Source organism: Gadus chalcogrammus, chromosome 4 (genome assembly GCF_026213295.1).
Source record: "Gadus chalcogrammus isolate NIFS_2021 chromosome 4, NIFS_Gcha_1.0, whole genome shotgun sequence".
NCBI classification, from domain to species: domain Eukaryota; kingdom Metazoa; phylum Chordata; class Actinopteri; order Gadiformes; family Gadidae; genus Gadus; species Gadus chalcogrammus.
The window spans coordinates 249,767-272,266 of NC_079415.1; the positions used below are offsets into that span (position 1 = coordinate 249,767).

The window sequence follows — 22,500 nt, forward strand, 5'->3', positions numbered from 1 at the left end:
CTTTGATGGAAACACGAAGGCTTCCTCACGACGTTATTCGATGATTTAACGTTCAGTCCCCCGCCCACGTCTCCAGGCTGCCTTACACTGACATTTGACGTTCTTCCATATAGAGCATATCTTTCAAATCGTCATAACAAACTGGTCCTAGTTTCAGTATCAGTAGGCTACTCCTCCTCTGCATTGGTTCTGTTGACTTGCATACTTTTCTTAATTTTCTTACTTGCATTACACCTAGGCCTATCATCACATTTACAGCTTATTAGTTTTTCTCATTGCTGCATCTTATCTGTTATTGTCAATAGAACATCTACCATTATTTCTATGCAGGCAGTAGTCAAAATTAGATAACATAAGATTATTGTGTGTGTGTGTGTGTGTGTGTGTGTGTGTGTGTGTGTGTGTGTGTGTGTGTGTGTGCGTGTGCGCGTGCGTGCGTGTTTATATTCCGGACATTTCTTTCTATTAATGTCTACTCTGATTGTTTATTGACGTGTGCGCGTGTGTGTCTCTGTGATTGTGTGTTTGCATCTGTCTTTTGTTTTCACAGACTGCATCTCGGATTAATTTCCGGTGTGCTGACAATAAACCCGAGCTGACGGTATCTCTTGCCTTATCGGCTGAGCTGTTTTCCAGTGTCTGAACGTCAATATTATGTGTTGTATCAGTTGTAGGCGAGCTTCCAGTGACGCTGAGACGAGCAGCACAGTAGCTGTTGTTTAATCCCCTGTAAACTGAAATCAGGATCCAATGCTCGATGCACAATGGTCTGTGAATCAATCCAATTAGCGGATCCCAAGGACCACATGGCCACTTTGCCCATGCCAAATAAAGCTGTTGTGATGAATTAATTGCATTGCATTAAACTCTTCTGAAGATCAGCATCCAATATGCTCCACACTCCTCCAATAATCCAAGAAATGCACTGTATTTACACATGAGGCCTTAATCTTTTATTATCCAGGCTTTCTTTTTCATTGCATCCCCCATTCTTACTTTGGGATAATGTTATTGCTGTCCACCAGGAAGTGAATTCACTGCTGTCCCTGGAATGAGGGTTCGCTCTGCAACTATGTTTCTTTTAACTTGCCATTTTGTGGGTTTTCGGGTAAGGGGGGTGACTTCTTATGCAAGGCTGTAAAGTGGCTTTTAGACTGCAAGTGTGACACAGGGGCGGGCTGTAAGAATTGGTCGTCTGTGTGTTTTCCAGTAAGGCTTTATGAGCTTGGTTGCTTAGCCGAATGAGGAGATGTCCTTCATTAAGATCCCGTGGTGTAACACCAGTCAACAGAGAATAGGTCGCGTGTGGAGTGGTGTAACACCAGTCAACAGAGAACAGGTCGCGTGTGGAGTGGTGTAACACCAGTCAACAGAGAATAGGTCGCGTGTGGAGTGGTGTAACACCAGTCAACAGAGAATAGGTCGCTTGTGGAGTGGTGTAACACCAGTCAACAGAGAATAGGTCGAGTGTGGAGGGAGCAACAGAGAGGGCCCAAGGTAACTTCTATCTGAATGTAATACATTTATAATACCTTGTTACTTGACACAAAACCTTTTTTGTGTACCTCGCAGTTTATAGCCTAATTTCACGTCAGAAGGAAGATTCAGGAGACATATTACCGTACCTATATGATGTCACCAAAGCGATCCTCCCGCCTGGTTATATTGATTTAACTCTCAGTGGATGGATTGTCCTTCATGGAGACTGAGTACTGGAGTGTGAGAGCGTGTTAGTGAGTGGGCAGCGTTCAGACCACGACTCAGAGAGATGGCTAAGGGTTAGCCTGAATAGTGAATCAATTCATTGATAACCTTTTTTTTTCTCTCACTCTGTGCCTCAGCAACTAGTTACAGTTAAAGCGTCTCAAATGGGTCCCTTTTTTTAGCTTTCATTATTTGGCCTTTCTTTCCATTCATTACAAAATGAATACTTTGTGCATCAGACATAAGGGAGTATTTCTACTCACTAATATTACTTCTACCATCATTTAAGAAATGTTGTAAACACATGACCATCTATACAGGAACAATTATGAGTGGTCAATAAAGATAGTTCTTGGCTGCAGCCTGAATATGTTATGTATGTTTCTCCAGACCTTCGTCATAAGTCAGAATTTGTTCAAGCGCACGACCATGGGTTGTGTCTCTGGGGTTTAGTGCAACGACTTGTTGGAGAATCAATAGATTCAGCAGAAGGGAGGGGGGACCAAGGCTTTGGGGCTGGGGGGGACCAAGGCTTTGGGGCTGGGGGGGACCAGGGCTTTGGGGCTGGGGGGGGACCAGGGCTTTGGGGCTGGGGGGGGACCAGGGCTTTGGGGCTGGGGGGGACCAGGGCTTTGGGGCTGGGGGGGGACCAGGGCTTTGGGGCTGGGGGGGGGGGACCAGGGCTTTGGGGCTGGGGGGGGGGGGACCAGGGCTTTGGGGCTGGGGGGGGGGGACCAGGGCTTTGGGGCTGGGGGGGGGGACCAGGGCTTTGGGGCTGGGGGGGGGGGCCAGGGCTTTGGGGCTGGGGGGGGGACCAGGGCTTTGGGGCTGGGGGGGGACCAAGGCTTTGGGGCTGGGGGGGACCAAGGCTTTGGGGCTGGGGGGGACCAAGGCTTTGGGGCTGGGGGGGACCAGGGCTTTGGGGCTGGGGGGGGGACCAAGGCTTTGGGGCTGGGGGGGACCAGGGCTTTGGGGCTGGGGGGGGGACCAGGGCTTTGGGGCTGGGGGGGACCAGGGCTTTGGGGCTGGGGGGGGGGGACCAGGGCTTTGGGGCTGGGGGGGACCAAGGCTTTGGGGCTGGGGGGGGGGGACCAGCCATGAGGTGATGCATGCTGGGTTCCAGGGGAGCTTCTCTGCCCTGTTTTGATCCCATGTCAGCAGGTCTTAGGGGGGGGGGGGGGGGGGGGGGGAACACCTATAGCGCAGTCCAACCCTGGCTTCTCATCCCACTAGTTATTGAAGGCGATAACGGACGGGCTCCACGCGTGATGACGGTGTTAACAGCGATGTATTAGCAGCCCTATTAACGGTCGTATGCTAGCTGTGAACCGGAACTCCTGATCCAAACTGCATCATGCGTGGGCCGCCACGGGTCTTTTTTTGGGGTTTCTATTTCGGCAAATGGACGTCCATTCATGTTCTTCCAACTGAGAAAAATAACTAGCAGGCTGTTGCAGTGGGAAGGCAGTAAGGCCCCTCCTTCTGGAACTATCAATATCCTCCCATCCTCCATACCGCTCGGTGCTGTGGACCGAGCCAGGGGGTGAGTGGAGGGTTAGGGTTAGGGTTAACCCTAACCCCAACCCTAACCCTCCATACCGCTCGGTGCTGGACGGAGCCAGGGGGTGAGCGGTGGGTTAGGGTTAGGGTTAACCCTAACCCTAACGGTACAGTAGGCGTGGGTAAGCCCTCTTCTTCTTCTGTGGTTTCATACAATTTGGGGTCATTTGTCCTCTATCCCGGTATGACCACGGTACAGTAGGCGTGGGTCAGCCCTCTTCTTCTTCTGTGGTTTCATACAGCTTGGGGTCATTTGTCCTCCATCCCGGTATGACCACGGTACAGTAGGCGTGGGTCAGCCCTCTTCTTCTTCTGTGGTTTCATACAGCTTGGGGTCATTTGTCCTCCATCCCGGTATGACCACGGTACAGTAGGCGTGGGTCAGCCCTCTTCTTCTTCTGTGGTTTCATACAGCTTGGGGTCATTTGTCCTCTATCCCGGTATGACCACGGTACAGTAGGCGTGGGTCAGCCCTCTTCTTCTTCTGTGGTTTCATACAGCTTGGGGTCATTTGTCCTCCATCCCGGTATGACCACGGTACAGTAGGCGTGGGTCAGCCCTCTTCTTCTTCTGTGGTTTCATACAGCTTGGGGTCATTTGTCCTCTATCCCGGTATGACCACGGTACAGTAGGCGTGGGTCAGCCCTCTTCTTCTTCTGTGGTTTCATACAGCTTGGGGTCATTTGTCCTCTATCCCGGTATGACCACGGTACAGTAGGCGTGGGTCAGCCCTCTTCTTCTTCTGTGGTTTCATACAGCTTGGGGTCATTTGTCCTCCATCCCGGTATGACCATGGTACAGTAGGCGTGGGTCAGCCCTCTTCTTCTTCTGTGGTTTCATACAGCTTGGGGTCATTTGTCCTCCATCCCGGTATGACCACGGTACAGTAGGCGTGGGTCAGCCCTCTTCTTCTTCTGTGGTTTCATACAGCTTGGGGTCATTTGTCCTCCATCCCGGTATGACCACGGTACAGTAGGCGTGGGTCAGCCCTCTTCTTCTTCTGTGGTTTCATACAGCTTGGGGTCATTTGTCCTCCATCCCGGTATGACCACGGTACAGTAGGCGTGGGTCAGCCCTCTTCTTCTTCTGTGGTTTCATACAGCTTGGGGTCATTTGTCCTCTATCCCGGTATGACCACGGTACAGTAGGCGTGGGTCAGCCCTCTTCTTCTTCTGTGGTTTCATACAGCTTGGGGTCATTTGTCCTCCATCCCGGTATGACCACGGTACAGTAGGCGTGGGTCAGCCCTCTTCTTCTTCTGTGGTTTCATACAGCTTGGGGTCATTTGTCCTCCATCCCGGTATGACCATGGTACAGTAGGCGTGGGTCAGCCCTCTTCTTCTTCTGTGGTTTCATACAGCTTGGGGTCATTTGTCCTCCATCCCGGTATGACCACGGTACAGTAGGCGTGGGTCAGCCCTCTTCTTCTTCTGTGGTTTCATACAGCTTGGGGTCATTTGTCCTCCATCCCGGTATGACCACGGTACAGTAGGCGTGTGTCAGCCCTCTTCTTCTTCTGTGGTTTCATACAGCTTGGGGTCATTTGTCCTCCATCCCAGCTCTTCAGCCGCCACGACCGGACGCACATACAGCCATGACGTCACCACTCACCCCCCCCACACTTAATGAGTTCAGCCGTAGGGAAAGGTAGCCCCGCCCTCTACCCTGGGGGGGCCGGACCACTGTGGGGGGGGGGGGGGTCTCTCCGCTGCTTCTCTCTCTCCCTGTCATACTGCCAGCAAATGGAGCAGTAGATATCTGTGCATGTTTCTCTTTACTGGCATGATCACTCACGGCCACTGGACAGATGTGCACCCAGCTGTGTGTGTGTGTGTGTGTGTGTGTGTGTGTGTGTGTGTGTGTGTGTGTGTGTGTGTGTGTGTGTGTGTGTGTGTGTGTGTGTGTGTGTGTGTGTGTGTGTGTGTGTGTGTGTGTGTGTGTGTGTGTGTGTGTGTGTGTGGGTTGTAGGTCCTCTTGGGTGTAGGTTTAATGGAGGGTCTTGTTCTGCTATCTGCTTTGGGTCCAGGTGTGTCTCTCTGGCCTGAGGGACTAGAGTGCAGATTGTGTGTGTGTGTGTGTGTGTGTGTGTGTCTGAAAGTGGATAGCTGCCATTCTCGCTTCCTTGACCAAAATCTCTACTGAACAGACTGTCAAGAGTAGCTTGCAAAGTACAGTGAGAACATTATTAGACTAGTCAGTACCGTACATAGAGCTGTAGTAGAGGAGTCAGTACAGTACATAGTGCTGTAGTAGAGGAGTCAGTACCGTACATAGAGCTATAGTAGAGGCGTCAGTACAGTACATAGAGCTGTAGTAGAGGAGTCAGTACAGTACATAGAGCTGTAGTAGAGGAGTCAGTACAGTACATAGAGCTATAGTAAAGGAGTCAGTACATAGATCTGTAGTAGAGGAGTCAGTACAGTACATAGTGCTGTAGTAGAGGAGTCAGTACAGTACATAGAGCTGTAGTAGAGGAGTCAGTACAGTACATAGAGCTGTAGTAGAGGAGTCAGTACAGTACATAGAGCTGTAGTAGAGGAGTCAGTACAGTACATAGAGCTGTAGTAGAGGAGTCAGTACAGTACATAGAGCTGTAGTAGAGGAGTCAGTACAGTACATAGAGCTGTAGTAGAGGAGTCAGTACAGTACATAGAGCTGTAGTAGAGGAGTCAGTACATAGAGCTATAGTAAAGGAGTCAGTACATAGAGTTATAGTAAAGGAGTCAGTACATAGAGCTGTAGTAGAGGAGTCAGTACAGTACATAGAGCTATAGTAGAGGAGTCAGTACAGTACATAGAGCTATAGTAGAGGAGTCAGTACAGTACATAGAGTTATAGTAGAGGAGTCAGTACAGTACATAGAGCTATAGTAGAGGAGTTAGTACAGTACATAGAGCTAGTAGAGGAGTCAGTACAGTACATAGAGCTGTAGTAGAGGAGTCAGTACAGTACATAGAGCTGTAGTAGAGGTGTCAGTACAGTACATAGAGCTGTAGTAGAGGAGTCAGTACAGTACATAGAGCTGTAGTAGAGGAGTCAGTACAGTACATAGAGCTGTAGTAGAGGAGTTAGTACAGTACATAGAGCTAGTAGAGGAGTCAGTACAGTACATAGTGCTGTAGTAGAGGAGTCAGTACAGTACATAGAGCTATAGTAGAGGAGTCAGTACAGTACATAGAGCTATAGTAGAGGAGTCAGTACAGTACATAGAGCTATAGTAGAGGAGTTAGTACAGTACATAGAGCTATAGTAGAGGAGTCAGTACATAGAGCTGTAGTAGAGGAGTTAGTATAGTACATAGAGCTGTAGTAGAGGAATCAGTACATTACATAGAGCTGTAGTAGAGGAGTTAGTATAGTACATAGAGCTATAGTAGAGGCGTCAGTACAGTACATAGAGCTGTAGTAGAGGCGTCAGTACAGTACATAGAGCTGTAGTAGAGGTGTCAGTACAGTACATAGAGCTGTAGTAGAGGAGTCAGTACAGTACATAGAGCTAGTAGAGGAGTCAGTACAGTACATAGAGCTATAGTAGAGGAGTCAGTACAGTACATAGAGCTATAGTAGAGGAGTCAGTACAGTACATAGAGCTATAGTGGAGGAGTCAGTACATAGAGCTATAGTAAAGGAGTCAGTACATAGAGCTGTAGTAGAGGAGTTAGTATAGTACATAGAGCTGTAGTAGAGGAATCAGTACATTACATAGAGCTATAGTAGAGGCGTCAGTACAGTACATAGAGCTGTAGTAGAGGCGTCAGTACAGTATATAGAGCTGTAGTAGAGGTGTCAGTACAGTACATAGAGCTGTAGTAGAGGAGTCAGTACAGTACATAGAGCTGTAGTAGAGGAGTCAGTACAGTACATAGAGCTGTAGTAGAGGAGTTAGTACAGTACATAGAGCTAGTAGAGGAGTCAGTACAGTACATAGAGCTGTAGTAGAGGAGTCAGTACAGTACATAGAGCTGTAGTAGAGGAGTCAGTACAGTACATAGAGCTATAGTAGGAACCAGTGGAGTACTGCCCCTACCCAGTAGGAACCAGTGGAGTACTGCCCTCACCCAGTAGGAACCAGTGGAGTACTGCCTCTACCCAGTAGGAACCAGTGGAGTACTGCCCCTACCCAGTAGGAACCAGTGGAGTACTGCCCCTACCCAGTAGGAACCAGTGGAGTACTGCCCCTACCCAGTAGGAACCAGTGGAGTACTGCCCCTACCCAGTAGGAACCAGTGGAGTACTGCCCTCAGCCAGTAGGAACCAGTGGAGTACTGCCCCTACCCAGTAGGAACCAGTGGAGTACTGCCCCTACCCAGTAGGAACCAGTGGAGTACTGCCCTCAGCCAGTAGGAACCAGTGCCTCAGTCCTACATGGAGGGTGCTACATGGCTGCGTGTCTTCATCCCGTCCTGTCTTACTGTTAGCACACTGACTCAGTGTAGGCGTCAGTGTGCTAACAGAGTCTGGAGGACGATCGGGCTCCGCTGTCCGCTCTCCTGATGGTCCCACGGGGGGGGGGGCAGGAGTCTGACTTGGTGTTGTTCGTCCGCCCGGTCCGGTCTCCTACAGAGCGCGGCGTACCTTCCATCCAAGCCGTCTCTGTCTTTAACAGCATTACACTCATCCCATTCTGAGGCGCTAGCACCAATATAGAAGGATGTTAAAATAGAACAACCAGCAGGAATCAGTATGAGTAAGCAACGTGTTGACCACTGTTTATTAGATATTTAGTTAGCCATAAAACGCTTTGTACTGACGATTCCAATGACAGTACTATAGCCAGCATCTCGGCTGGTTTTCTATCACTATATCCTTAACTATCTATACTTTAAGTAAGCCAGTTCCCAGACTCCAGTAGACGCTAGCACCAGACTGTTGCCATCTAATCCTCCCTCACAGTTCTCAGGTAGGACCTAAAGACAAACGGCTCATACCGTTTTTATGAAAGTTTTGCTTGCAGGTCCAATGCGGCCATTAATCACCAACCAATCCCGAATCGGTGTGCTCTTATGTCCCGCCCTATTGCCGACACCTTATTGGTGTAGAACGCCGGGCGGTGCTGCCAGTCATGAGCTACATAAATAATTAGAAGGAGACAATGAGAGACAGCAGAGTGAGGTTAGGGTTAGGGTTAGGGTGAAGAGAATAGGTTGGGGTTAGGGTGAAGAGAATAGGTTAGGATTAGGGTTAGGTTAGGGTGAAGAGAATAGGTTAGGGTTAGGGTTAGAGTGAGGGGTGAAGAGAGTAGTTTAGGGTTAGGGTTAGAGTGAGGTGTGAAGAGAGTAGTTTAGGGTTTGGGAGGAGAGGAAGGAGGTGCAGTTTAGGGTTTAGGGAGGAAGGAGGTGTAGTTTAGGGTTTGGAGAGGAAGGAGGTGTAGTTTAGGGTTTAGGGAGGAAGGAGGTGTAGTTTAGGGTTTAGGGAGGAAGGAGGTGCAGTTTAGGGTTTAGGGAGGAAGGAGGTGTAGTTTAGGGTTTGGAGAGGAAGGAGGTGTAGTTTAGGGTTTGGGAGGAGAGGAAGGAGGTGTAGTTTAGGGTTTAGGAGGAGAGGAAGGAGGCGTAGTTTAGGGTTTAGGGAGGAAGGAGGCGTAGTTTAGGGTTTGGAGAGGAAGGAGGTGTAGTTTAGGGTTTAGGGAGGAAGGAGGTGTAGTTTAGGGTTTAGGGAGGAAGGAGGTGTAGTTTAGGGTTTAGGGAGGAAGGAGGTGTAGTTTAGGGTTTAGGGAGGAGAGGAAGGAGGCGTAGTTTAGGGTTTAGGGAGGAGAGAAAGGAGGTGTAGTTTAGGGTTTAGGAGGAGAGGAAGGAGGCGTAGTTTAGGGTTTAGGAGGAGAGGAAGGAGGCGTAGTTTAGGGTTTAGGGAGGAGAGGAAGGAGGCGTAGTTTAGGGTTTGGAGAGGAAGGAGGTGTAGTTTAGGGTTTGGGAGGAGAGGAAGGAGGTGTAGTTTAGGGTTAGGGAGGAGAGGAAGGAGGCGTAGTTTAGGGTTTGGGAGGAAGGAGGTGTAGTTTAGGGTTTGGGAGGAAGGAGGTGTAGTTTAGGGTTTGGGAGGAGAGGAAGGAGGTGTAGTTTAGGGTTTAGGGAGGAAGGAGGTGTAGTTTAGGGTTTGGGAGGAGAGGAAGGAGGTGTAGTTTAGGGTTTGGGAGGAGAGGAAGGAGGCGTAGTTTAGGGTTTGGGAGGAGAGGAAGGAGGCGTAGTTTAGGGTTTAGGAGGAGAGGAAGGAGGTGTAGTTTAGGGTTTAGGAGGAGAGGAAGGAGGCGTAGTTTAGGGTTTGGGAGGAGAGGAAGGAGGCGTAGTTTAGGGTTAGGGAGGAGAGGAAGGAGGCGTAGTTTAGGGTTTGGGAGGAGAGGAAGGAGGCGTAGTTTAGGGTTAGGGAGGAGAGGAAGGAGGCGTAGTTTAGGGTTAGGGAGGAGAGGAAGGAGGTGTAGTTTAGGGTTTAGGAGGAAGGAGGTGTAGTTTAGGGTTTGGGAGGAGAGGAAGGAGGCGTAGTTTAGGGTTAGGGAGGAGAGGAAGGAGGCGTAGTTTAGGGTTTAGGAGGAAGGAGGTGTAGTTTAGGGTTTGGGAGGAGAGGAAGGAGGCGTAGTTTAGGGTTAGGGAGGAGAGGAAGGAGGCGTAGTTTAGGGTTTAGGGAGGAGAGGAAGGAGGTGTAGTTTAGGGTTAGGGAGGAGAGGAAGGAGGCGTAGTTTAGGGTTTAGGAGGAGAGGAAGGAGGCGTAGTTTAGGGTTAGGGAGGAGAGGAAGGAGGCGTAGTTTAGGGTTTGGGAGGAGAGGAAGGAGGTGTAGTTTAGGGTTTAGGAGGAGAGGAAGGAGGTGTAGTTTAGGGTTTGGGAGGAGAGGAAGGAGGCGTAGTTTAGGGTTAGGGAGGAGAGGAAGGAGGCGTAGTTTAGGGTTAGGGAGGAGAGGAAGGAGGCGTAGTTTAGGGTTTAGGAGGAAGGAGGTGTAGTTTAGGGTTTGGGAGGAAGGAGGCGTAGTTTAGGGTTTGGGAGGAGAGGAAGGAGGTTTAGTTTAGGGGTTAGGGAGGAGAGGAAGGAGGTGTAGTTTAGGGTTAGGGAGGAGAGGAAGGAGGTGTAGTTTAGGGTTTAGGAGGAGAGGAAGGAGGCGTAGTTTAGGGTTTAGGAGGAGAGGAAGGAGAGAGCGATGAGCCCAGGGGATGGACAACGGGGAAACTCGAAGTTCCTGGCAGAAGTTATTTTATGTTCATGTTAACTTTGGTTTAAAGGTTATCATGATGGTTCAGTCCAGTATGGGGCAGTGTTATATGCAGGTGTTGGCTTTGCATTATGCATGCTTTGCTAAGACAGGCCATAAATAGACTCGGTGTACATTTTAAAACCAAGGAATTAATGCCAATGCTCTTTGTATACCTTTACAGCAGGGTCCATGTTTTGACCAAATGACCAAACCTCTAAAGAACAACTTAAGAGCTTTTAATGCTTAAGTATACTTAAATGAGCCTAAAATGATCTCTCTCTTTCTCCAGCCCCTCTCCTCTCCGGACCCCGTTCCAGGTGATCACGTCAGCATCCTCCCAGACCAACTCGTCATCGCTCACCCCGGTCCCTTCATCAGCTCCTGAAGGGACACCAACGCTAGCTCACTGATGACCTGATGGGTTACAGCGACGTCGACAGAGAGGCCTTTCTGCTGCCAGTTGTACGCTCACATCAGAGTAGACACCCTGCCCTCTCAGCCTCATCCCAGAGGCAGGTTTGAGCTGTTACTCACTCTTTACCTGCACCTTGTGGTACATCGGTGTGCGACTGACGGACCTGTCCCGAATGGCGTCTGTTGACTCCAGGCTTGCCTGAAGGACCGCGAGCTCCCTGGGATCCAGCCCAACTCTGACCGTCAGTACGCCCGTCTGCCTCTTCCAGAGGTTATTCCTCCTCCAGCTGAACCACCATCCCGCACCACGGCCCCGCGTCTCCACGGCCCCGCGTCTCCACGGCCACCTCCCTCCAACCGCAACCAGAACCACCTCGACTGCCGCCCCCTCTAGTGTGAAGCTCCTCCCCCGCTCCGCTCGCCATGTACGGCAGCGCCCGCTCCGTCTCCAAGCAGGAGACGGTCGGCGCCAACGGGGGCGGCGGCTCTGGCGCGTCGGGCAGCCCCGGCCGCTCCCCCCGCCTACCCCGCTCGCCGCGCCTGGGCCACCGCCGCAACGGCAGCGGCGGCGGCGCCGGCGGCCTCACGGGCTCCTGCAAGACGCTGTCCATGGAGAACATCCAGTCCCTGAACGCCGCCTACGCCACCTCCGGGCCCATGTACTTCACCGACCACGGCGACGAGCCCGCCCTGGGCCTGGGGGCCAGCATGGGCTCCGGGCTGAACCCCGCCCCGCCCAAGGGCACCATGACCCTGGGGAGGGCCGCGGCCCGGCTGCCCTTCGGGGCCCGGGGGGCCCTGATGGGGAGCAGCCCCAACATCAACGCCGGGGGCCTGGGGGGCGGGGGCCTGCCAAGTGACGCCATCGCGTTCGGCGGGGAGATCCACGGGCACGCCTCCCAGGGCGCCACGGTACCGCACTCCATGAGACAGGTACGACGGGCGGCTGCTCGGCCAATCAGACGGCTCGGGGGAATGATTAGCCCTCAGTCTGTGAAGGGACCTCCGAGGACTGATCCACATCCCTGGGGGGGCAGAGAGGGGGGGTCCACATCCCTGGGGGGGCAGAGAGGGGGGGGTCCACATCCCTGGGGGGGCAGAGAGGGGGGGGTCCACATCCCTGGGGGGGGCAGGGCTCTAGAGGGGGGGTGATCCACATCCCTGGGGGGGCAGAGAGGGGGGATCCACATCCCTGGGGGGGGCAGGGCTCTAGAGGGGGGGTGATCCACATCCCTGGGGGGGCAGGGCTCTAGAAGGGGGGGTGATCCACATCCCTGGGGGGGGCAGGGCTCTAGAGGGGGGGGTGATCCACATCCCTGGGGGGGCAGGGCTCTAGAGGGGGGGTCCACATCCCTGGGGGGGCAGGGCTCTAGAGGGGGGGGTGATCCACATCCCTGGGGGGGCAGGGCTCTAGAGGGGGGGGTGATCCACATCCCTGAGGGGGCAGGGCTCTAGAGGGGGGGGTGATCCACATCCCTGGGGGGGCAGGGCTCTAGAGGGGGGGGCAGGGCTCTAGCCCCCCCTTCTATGGTGAATGCGTCTGCTAAATGACTCCAGTAAAACGGATTCCATCCCTGTTCCAATGTTCAGGATGTTAAAGTGTTTGTTGGAGGATGTGTGTTTTGGGGACTTCGTATTCCCAGCGTTATGGTTGCTATTCAAGCAGCCTTTGTTTTCAAAGCGGCTAAACGTTTGGACAGTTTGGGTCTGTCCGTGTCTCTTAGCAGTTCAAAGTCCCAGGCCAGCTTCAGAGTGTGTACTCAGGTTCAGTAGTGTTACACCCCTAACCTGCCCGAGTGTTGGGGAGAGAATGAGGTCACCTCTTGTACCTCATGCAGTGATTCATAAAGTCTGAACAGGAACACATCACTTCCTGAGACGTGTCAGCCGGGCACCATTTAAGAATAACATGGCTGATGTTTACCTTCCCTCGAGGCTTCCGCTCTGTTTCAGTCTGGTTCTCCACTGGGATTATGAGTGCCAATGACTGTGTGTGTGTTTGGCATTTTGTTCAAGTACTACTTTACTGTCAAATCGTAACCTACCAAACTCTGTGTGTATGTCTGTGTGTTGTGTGCGTGTGTGTGTGTGTGCGTGCGTGCGTGCGTGCGTCCAGGTGCGTGAAGGTGCGATGTCTGACCTCCAGACACAGTTGAGGGAGGTGCTCAGAGAGAATGAACTCCTACGAAGAGAGGTGAACACAAACTCACACACGTCCCCTTATCAACTATTAAGAGCTACTGTTAAAGCATCATTTTATTATACATTTTATTATTATAACACTTCACCTAAGAACCAAAAAATCCTATTTTTATTATATTGAAACCAAGCACAACTGAAACTTTTGTTGTATCCAACCCGTTCTTATTGTGTGTGTGTGTGTGTGTGTGTGTGTGTGTGTGTGTGTGTGTGTGTGTGTGTGTGTGTGTGTGTGTGTGTGTGTGTGTGTGTGTGTGTGTGTGTGTGTGTGTGTGTGTGTGTGTGGTAGCTGGAGGCCAAAGAGTCCAAGCTGAGCTCCTCCATGAACTCCATCAAGACGTTCTGGAGCCCCGAGCTGAAGAAGGAGAGAGCCCTGCGGAAGGACGAGGCCACCAAGATGTCTGTGTGGAGAGAGCAGTACGGGGTTGTGCAGGACGAGAGCCAGGTAGGAACCTGTCTGTCTGTCTGTCTGTCTGTCTGTCTGTCTGACGGTCTGTCGGTCTGTCAGTCTGAGGTAGAGCGGGTTGACTGGTAACCTGATGGTTGCTAGTTGGGTTGACTGGTAACCTGATGGTTGCTAGTTGGGTTGACTGGTAACCTGATGGTTGCTAGTTGGGTTGACTGGTAACCTGATGGTTGCTGGTTGGGTCCCCGGCTCCTCCTGATGTAGTGGCGAGGCGCCCCACCCTGACTGCTGCTCAGCTGGCTGTCGCCCTGGGGTCACTTTGCCACCGTCGTGTGAATTAAGTATGAAGTAAGTCGCTTTGGATGAAAGCGCCAACAGGTTGCCCTAATTGTGAATGTGTGTATGTATCTAACCCGGGGAACGGCAGTGACTAACCCGCGGTACGGCAGTGACTAACCCGCGGTACGGCAGTGACTAACCCGCGGTACGGCAGTGACTAACCCGCGGTACAGTAGTGACTAACCCGCGGTACAGTAGTGACTAACCCGCGGTACAGTAGTGACTAACCCGGGGTACGGCAGTGACTAACCCGGGGTACGGCAGTGACTAACCCGGGTTACGGCAGTGACTAACCCGGGGTACGGTAGTGACTAACCCGGGGTACGGTAGTACCTAACCCGGGGGCAGTGACTAACCCGAGGTACAGTAGTGACTAACCCGGGGGTAGTGACTAACCCGGGGGTAGTGACTAACCCGGGGTACGGTAGTGACTAACCCGGGGTACGGTAGTAACTAACCCGAGGTACTGTAGTGACTAACCCGGGGGTAGTGACTAACCCGGGGTACGGTAGTGACTAACCCGGGGTACGGTAGTACCTAACCCGGGGGTAGTGACTACCCCGAGGTACAGTAGTGACTAACCCGGGGGTAGTGACTAACCCGAGGTACAGTAGTGACTAACCCGAGGTACAGTAGTGACTACCCCGAGGTACAGTAGTGACTAACCCGGGGGTAGTGACTAACCCGAGGTACAGTAGTGACTAACCCGCGGTACAGTAGTGACTAACCCGAGGTACAGTAGTGACTAACCCGCGGTACAGTAGTGACTAACCCGAGGTACAGTAGTGACTAACCCGCGGTACAGTAGTGACTAACCCGGGGGCAGTGACTAACCCGAGGTACAGTAGTGACTAACCCGCGGTACAGTAGTGACTAACCCGGGGGCAGTGACTAACCCGGAGCCTGGTTCTGTCTGGGCCCTTTCCTCCTCCTCTCCTCCTCGTCTCCTCGTCTCCTCGTCTCCTCCTCGTCTCCTCGTCCACCTGTCTCCTCGTCTCCTCGTCTCCTCCTCGTCTCCTCGTCCCCCTTTCTCCCCCCCTCCTCTCCACCTCCCCTCCTCCCCCCTGTCTCCTCCCCTCCTCTCCTCCTCCCCCTGTCTCCTCGTCTCCTCCTCTCCACCTCGTCCGCCTGTCTCCTCGTCTCCTCGTCCCCCTGTCTCCTCGTCTCCTAGCCTCCTCAGCTCACCAGCTGTCCTCCGGTTCTGAGCCATCTGGGCCGGATGGAGGGAGAGACGGCCAACAGATAGAGCACACACACACACACACACACACACACACACACACACACACACACACACACACACACACACACACACACACACACACACACACACACACACACACACACACACACACACACACACACACACACACACACACACACACAGGAATACACTGGGACCCACACACACACCAGACAAATATGGACACACACACACCGTCGATCTGCCTCTGACTCTTTCAGATGATCCCTCTTACTTTCTCTCTCTGTCTCTGTCTCTGTCTCTGTCTCCTTCTCCCTCTGAGTGTGTGTGTAGACTCTCTCTCTCTCTCTCTCTCTCTCGATATGCGTCCACACACACTAACACGCACGCGCACACAGACACAGTTGTCAGGTTTACACGGACATATTCACACATTCTCAATGAGAGAATTTACACGTTGAATTCTTATGGCATCCGATGACATCTCACAGTACAAAGACAATGAAACACTTTTTCTTCTTCTTCAAGGTAGTGTGTGTGATGACACACACAGACACACACACACACACACACACACACACACACACACACACACACACACACATAAGGTGTATAACCCAAGCCTGTCATGAGACAGTGCGAGAGAGATTGTGTGTGTGTGTCTCATAACAAGCCAAGTCATAAGGGCGAGAGAGTGTTAGTGTGTGACAACAAGCCGAGTCATGAGAGAGAGAGTGTGTGTGTGTGTGTGTGTGTGTGTGTGTGTGTGTGTGTGTGTGTGTGTGTGTGTGTGTGTGTGTGTGTGTGTGTGTGTGTGTGTGTGTGTGTGTGTGTGTGTGTGTGTGTGTGTGTTCGGTTGTGTGTGTGTGTGAATCAGAGCTCTTCTCAGTAAGTGGGTTCACTGTCATTGCATGAAATTGAGGAACAACATAATTACAAGTTCACTCATTCTCTAGTTTAATGGACTGTTTTTTTTACACATTCTCTTATGAAAACACACACACACACACACACACACACACACACACACACACACACACACACACACACACACACACACACACACACACACACACACACACACACTACGTGGCGGCGGAGGGCGTTTTCAACATGATATGACGCGTAGACAGAAACTGTTATCTTTGTGGAAATAAAATGACTCATTGGTTTCTCGCCTTCTCTTCCAGTGCTTTCTCTCGTCCTGTCCTTGAATGTCTCTCTGCTTCCTCTCATCACTCATTATGAGACCATGCCCCTTTCTTTCTAGATGATTCCCCTGATTTACCTCTCGTCTATTCCATCTCCTTCCTCTCTTCATCCGTACACTGCTCCCTCCTTTCTGTCAGGGCTCTGGGTAGATGACTCAGCCCTCTGCCTTCCTCTCACTCTCACTCACTGACTCACTCTCAAACATACATACAGACTGTACATACTGTACATACATGTATACTGTAGATACATACATACCGTACGTACATACACGCATATATACATATACGCATAAATATACACATATATACATACATATATATACATACATTGTTTATTTTGTTTGTGTTGATATGGATCCTCCTGGGTCTGAAATAAAGAATTATATTATACATACATACATACATACATACATACATACATACATACATACATACATACATACATACATACATGCATGCATATATACATATACACATATATACATACATACATACTGTACATACATATATACTGTACATACACATAATACACATATATATTTACATACATACATACATACATACTGTACATACATACATACATACATACATACATACATACATACATACATACATACATACATACATACATACATAGATACATAGATACATACATACATACATACATACATACATACATACATACATACATACATACATACATACTGTACATACATACATACATACATACATACATACATACATACATACATACATACATACATACTGTACATACATACATACATACATACATACATACATCCATACATACATACATACATACATACATACATACATACATACATACATACATACTGTACATACATACATACATACATACATACATACATACATACATACATACATACATACATACATACATACTGTACATACATACATACATACATACATACACACACACACACACACACACACACACACACACACACACACACACACACACACACACACACACACACACACACACATATACACATACACATAATATTTCCAATTTCAGTGGTTTGTCTGCAATCCTCTTTGAAATAGAAGTGGAATGTGTTGTGGTGCCTCCCAGCAGTCACCCACTGCCAGGGCACGCCCAGCTACGGAATCCAAACACCATGCTAGACTCCAGCTCCCTCCTCCCCTCACACGTTCCCTTTGGCTGCGTACCTCCCTCACCTCCAGTCCTCCCTCCCTCACTCACTGTCCCTCCTCCCTCCCTCTCCCTCCCTCTCCCTCCCTCTCCCTCCTCCCCTTCAGCCTGCCTCTAGCACATATTGTCCGAGAAGAGTTGGTGTTCTGCTGTGTGTCCATGAAATAATAATGGGCTCTCTGTTGTCCTCCTATGAGAGACTCTCTGTAGACGACGCCGTCTGCAGTTATACCAGCCTGTGGGGGCTTGCTGCACTTGGCCTTGACAGTGGACTATAAAGACAGCGGTGTGTACAGGGCAGATATGTGTTATGCATCACTGTTTAATCACCAGATAGCGACCAGGGTGTCAACAAGTGCTGTCTAACGCACACAGAGCCACAGTAAGAGTACGATGAAGCTAGCCTCATGTGGCTCACGCTATTCATCACAGAGAGGTTCTGTAATGCTGTACTGGGCTGAGGTTAACGTTTACTGATGCCACTGTGTGTGTGTGTGTTTGTGTGTTTGTATCTGTATGTGTGTGTATCTGTGTGTGTGTTTCATGTGTATGCGTGTATAAAGCTCCCAGGAACAACATCTGAGGGATGTGTGCGTGCTGGTTGTGGGTCTCATCTGAGGGATGTGTGCGTGCTGGTTGTGGGTCTCATCTGAGGGATGTGTGCGTGCTGGTTGTGGGTCTCAAATGAGGGATGTGTGCGTGCTGGTTGTGGGTCTCATCTGAGGGATGTGTGCGTGCTGGTTGTGGGTCTCATATGAGGGATGTGTGCGTGCTGGTTGTGGGTCTCATCTGAGGGATGCGTGCGTGCTGGTTGTGGGTCTCATCTGAGGGATGTGTGCGTGCTGGTTGTGGGTCTCATATGAGGGATGTGTGCGTGCTGGTTGTGGGTCTCATATGAGGGATGTGTGCGTGCTGGTTGTGGGTCTCATCTGAGGGATGTGTGCGTGCTGGTTGTGGGTCTCATCTGAGGGATGTGTGCGTGCTGGTTGTGGGTCTCATGAGGGATGTGTGCGCTCTGGTTGTGGGTCTCATATGAGGGATGTGTGCGCTCTGGTTGTGGGTCTCATATGAGGGATGTGTGCGTGCTGGTTGTGGGTCTCATCTGAGGGATGTGTGCGTGCTGGTTGTGGGTCTCATCTGAGGGATGTGTGCGTGCTGGTTGTGGGTCTCATGAGGGATGTGTGCGCTCTGGTTGTGGGTCTCATATGAGGGATGTGTGCGTGCTGGTTGTGGGTCTCATATGAGGGATGTGTGCGCTCTGGTTGTGGGTCTCATATGAGGGATGTGTGCGTGCTGGTTGTGGGTCTCATATGAGGGATGTGTGCGCTCTGGTTGTGGGTCTCATGAGGGATGTGTGCGTGCTGGTTGTGGGTCTCTTTGATCACAGCAGGGTGGTAAACAGGAGAGAGTGATGAGGGGAAATACAGGGAATGGTTGGAATGCACTCTGCCCCCATCTCCCTCTCATGTGAAATAAAAGAACCTAGCTCCCCTCTCCCCCTCTCCCCCTCTCCCCCTCTCCCCTCTCCCCCTCTCCCCTCTCCACCTCTCCCCTCTCCCCCTCTCCCCCTCTCCCCTCTCCCCCTCTCCACCTCTCCCCTCTCCCCTCTCCCCTCTCCCCTCTCCCCTCTCCCCTCTCCCCTCTCCACCTCTCCCCTCTCCACCTCTCCCCTCTCCCCTCTCTCCTCTCCACCTCTCCCCTCTCCACCTCTCCACCTCTCCCCTCTCCCCCTCTCCCCTCTCCCCCTCTCCACCTCTCCCCTCTCCCCTCTCCACCTCTCCCCTCTCACCTCTCCACCTCTCCCCCTCTCCCCCTCTCCACCTCTCCCCTCTCCACCTCTCCCCTCTCCGTATGTTGCAGTATGTTACTGTAGCTGTACTGTAGCTACGGTATGTTACTGTAGCTGTACTGTAGCTACGGTATGTTACTGTTACTGTAGCTACGGTATGTTACTGTAGCTACGGTATGTTACTGTTACTGTAGCTACGGTATGTTACTGTAGCTACGGTATGTTACTGTAGCTACGGTATGTTACTGTTACTGTAGCTACGGTATGTTACTGTAGCTACGGTATGTTACTGTTACTGTAGCTACGGTATGTTACTGTAGCTACGGTATGTTACTGTTACTGTATCTACGGTATGTTACTGTAGCTACGGTATGTTACTGTAGCTACGGTATGTTACTGTAGCTGTACTGTAGCTACGGTATGTTACTGTTACTGTAGCTACGGTATGTTACTGTAGCTACGGTATGTTACTGTTACTGTAGCTACGGTATGTTACTGTTACTGTATCTACGGTATGTTACTGTAGCTACGGTATGTTACTGTAGCTGTACTGTAGCTACGGTATGTTACTGTTACTTTAGCTACGGTATGTTACTGTAGCTACGGTATGTTACTGTAGCTGTACTGTAGCTACGGTATGTTACTGTAGCTACGGTATGTTACTGTTACTGTAGCTACGGTATGTTACTGTAGCTACGGTATGTTACTGTAGCTGTACTGTAGCTACGGTATGTTACTGTAGCTACGGTATGTTACTGTAATTACGGTATGTTACTGTAGCTGTACTGTAACACATGTTACTGTACTTCCTAGTACTGAGGACAGGATAATGTACTTCATAGTACTGTATAGCACATGTTACTGTACTTCATAGTACTGCATGATTTAATAATAAATAGTACTGTGGTGCATATACTGTAGTTCAATGTACTGAAGCACATTATACTGGTGTATGTCGTTCTGTAGTAATAGTACCGTAGTATATGCATAAATTACTTCAGCAAATGATGCAATGCTACATATTGTTACTGTAGTTTACTGTAATTAGTGTCATAGTACTTGATAGTACATTATACTATACTACATAATACTGTAGCACATAGTATTGTAACTCCTAATACTATACTACACAATACTGTAGCACATAGTATTGTAACACATAATACTATACTACACAATACTGTAGCATATATTATTGTAACCATGATACTGTAGTACAGAGAACTGTTATCTGATACTATACTAGACTAAATAGTACTGTGCTTATACAATACCGCTATAAATTAATTTTTCACTTTCTATGTTGTTTTTGCACATCAATGGTGTTTATGCTGGTGTGGTAGTTAGTGTATATGTGCGCACGCACTTTTTGCCACATCCATTCTGTGAATCTTCTGTCGTCATTTCAGCCCTGATTTTATCCTCAATTATTTACCACAACACTCCGAAAGTCTCCCAAAGTCTGACGTACTTTGTGTGTGTGTGTTTGTGTTTGTGAGTGATTCTATGTATGTGACTCTTTATGCTGTGGTCTTGGAAGGAAAAGGCATTGAGGGACGAAAGGTGCATTTAGGAACATGTTTCCCATATCAATGGATTAGTAATAATTAATAAAAAAGAGATCTATTTTAAACGTTTCGTCTGGATTGAGAAAAATGCCAGGGAAGGGGTGTGTGTGTGTGTGTGTGTGTGTGTGTGTGTGTGTGTGTGTGTGTGTGTGTGTGTGTGTGTGTGTGTGTGTGTGTGTGTGTGTGTGTGTGTGTGTGTGTGTGTGTGTGTGTGTGTGTGTGTCTCAGGCAGGTGAGAGTGGGGGAGAGGGGGAGAGACAGACCAGGACACAGTCAGGGTTCTCGTTTACTTTTTCTCCTGATATAAAGTTGCAGGTCTGTTTGAATCAACGTTTAATAAGATAAATATACTCAACTGTAAATAAACGAAAATGAAAAATCAGCAAAAAAAACAAGTGAGTTAATAATCAAGGCAGTGAAGTAGGTTTGTAATTAGAAATGAGTGATCCGTGACATTACAGAACCTGTGCATGGACACGTTGAACTACACATCGTTTCTTTCAGTAGGAGAAGAAGGACTCTGTAGCTAGCTGTCCTTCTTCCCTCTCAGCGCTCCTGCTCTCAAACTTCTCTATTCTCATCACCCAATCCCCTTTTACTGGAGTTTCCGAGTTGCATTCTCCTCCAGGGGTACCAGAGCTTTGGGAATATCAGAAGCACTCCAGCTACACTTTCCCTCCTGTAAATAAAGGAAGTGAGAGAAAATGGATTCCTAGAATCCCACATTTCACTGTTCTGTAGAAGCAATCGCCATGGCCCAGAACATTGTAGTAGGATCAATAACTAAAGAGGGAGAGCCACTTGAAAAAACTAGGAATACGACGAAGACTTTATAAATCATTCACGGTCTTCTTTCGCCGAGAAACCAAGAAGAGCATTGTTTACTTGGTGTCTGTTCCCGCTGACTCAATAGGCATTTCATATCACTACACCCCGCAGCCAATAGGATATTCTCAGGCTTTATATTTAGTTACCCAATAACCGTACAGGTCAAAACACAGGAACACACACATACCCAATCCTTATCTCCACACCAATTCTTTATTGGATTTTGTCGCTGTTTATTACAATATATTTAGATTTCACATCATCCTGGTCTTTTCTTTTATTGTGCATCCAAACCTTGTTATCCTAATAAAATAAAATAATAATTAATCCCATACGACAAATCAGAAACGTCAGGATGGTAAGACATAAAGAGATAAAAACATAAAAGGGTTAGGGTTAGATCAGCAATCCAGGGTTGGATCAGCAATCCATCTACGAAGCATAAAGTAAAGACGTCAATGTACACAGTAGGAGTGGTATATGCTACGCTATTGTCGTCGTATACAAGTCTATGATGGTCCCGCTTTTCTACATACGAGTCTACGTGGGTCACGCTCTATACATACGAGTCTACGTGGTCACGCTCTATACATACGGGTCTATGATGGTCACGCTCTATACATACGGGTCTACGTGGGTCACGCTCTATACATACGAGTCTACGTGGGTCACGCTCTATACATACGGGTCTACGTGGGTCACGCTCTATACATACGGGTCTACGTGGGTCACGCTCTATACATACGAGTCTACGTGGGTCACGCTCTATACATACGGGTCTACGTGGGTCACGGTCTATACATACGGGTCTACGTGGGTCACGCTCTATACATACGGGTCTACGTGGGTCACGCTCTATACATACGGGGCTACGTGGGTCACGCTCTATACATACGAGTCTACGTGG

General features: G+C 49.7%; 1 protein-coding gene across 1 annotated transcript in view; it reads left to right on the forward strand.

The window, feature by feature from the left end:
• LOC130380381 (ELKS/Rab6-interacting/CAST family member 1-like) overlaps positions 1 to 22,500 on the forward strand; it is a 45,216-nt gene that overhangs the window by 1,191 nt on the left and 21,525 nt on the right. The window contains exons 2-4 of the mRNA XM_056587562.1: positions 10,724 to 11,781; positions 12,965 to 13,042; positions 13,337 to 13,492. Of these exons, the coding sequence (XP_056443537.1) occupies positions 11,272 to 11,781; positions 12,965 to 13,042; positions 13,337 to 13,492 (744 nt within the window). The 5' untranslated portion in view covers positions 10,724 to 11,271. The remainder of the gene's footprint in view (positions 1 to 10,723; positions 11,782 to 12,964; positions 13,043 to 13,336; positions 13,493 to 22,500) is intronic.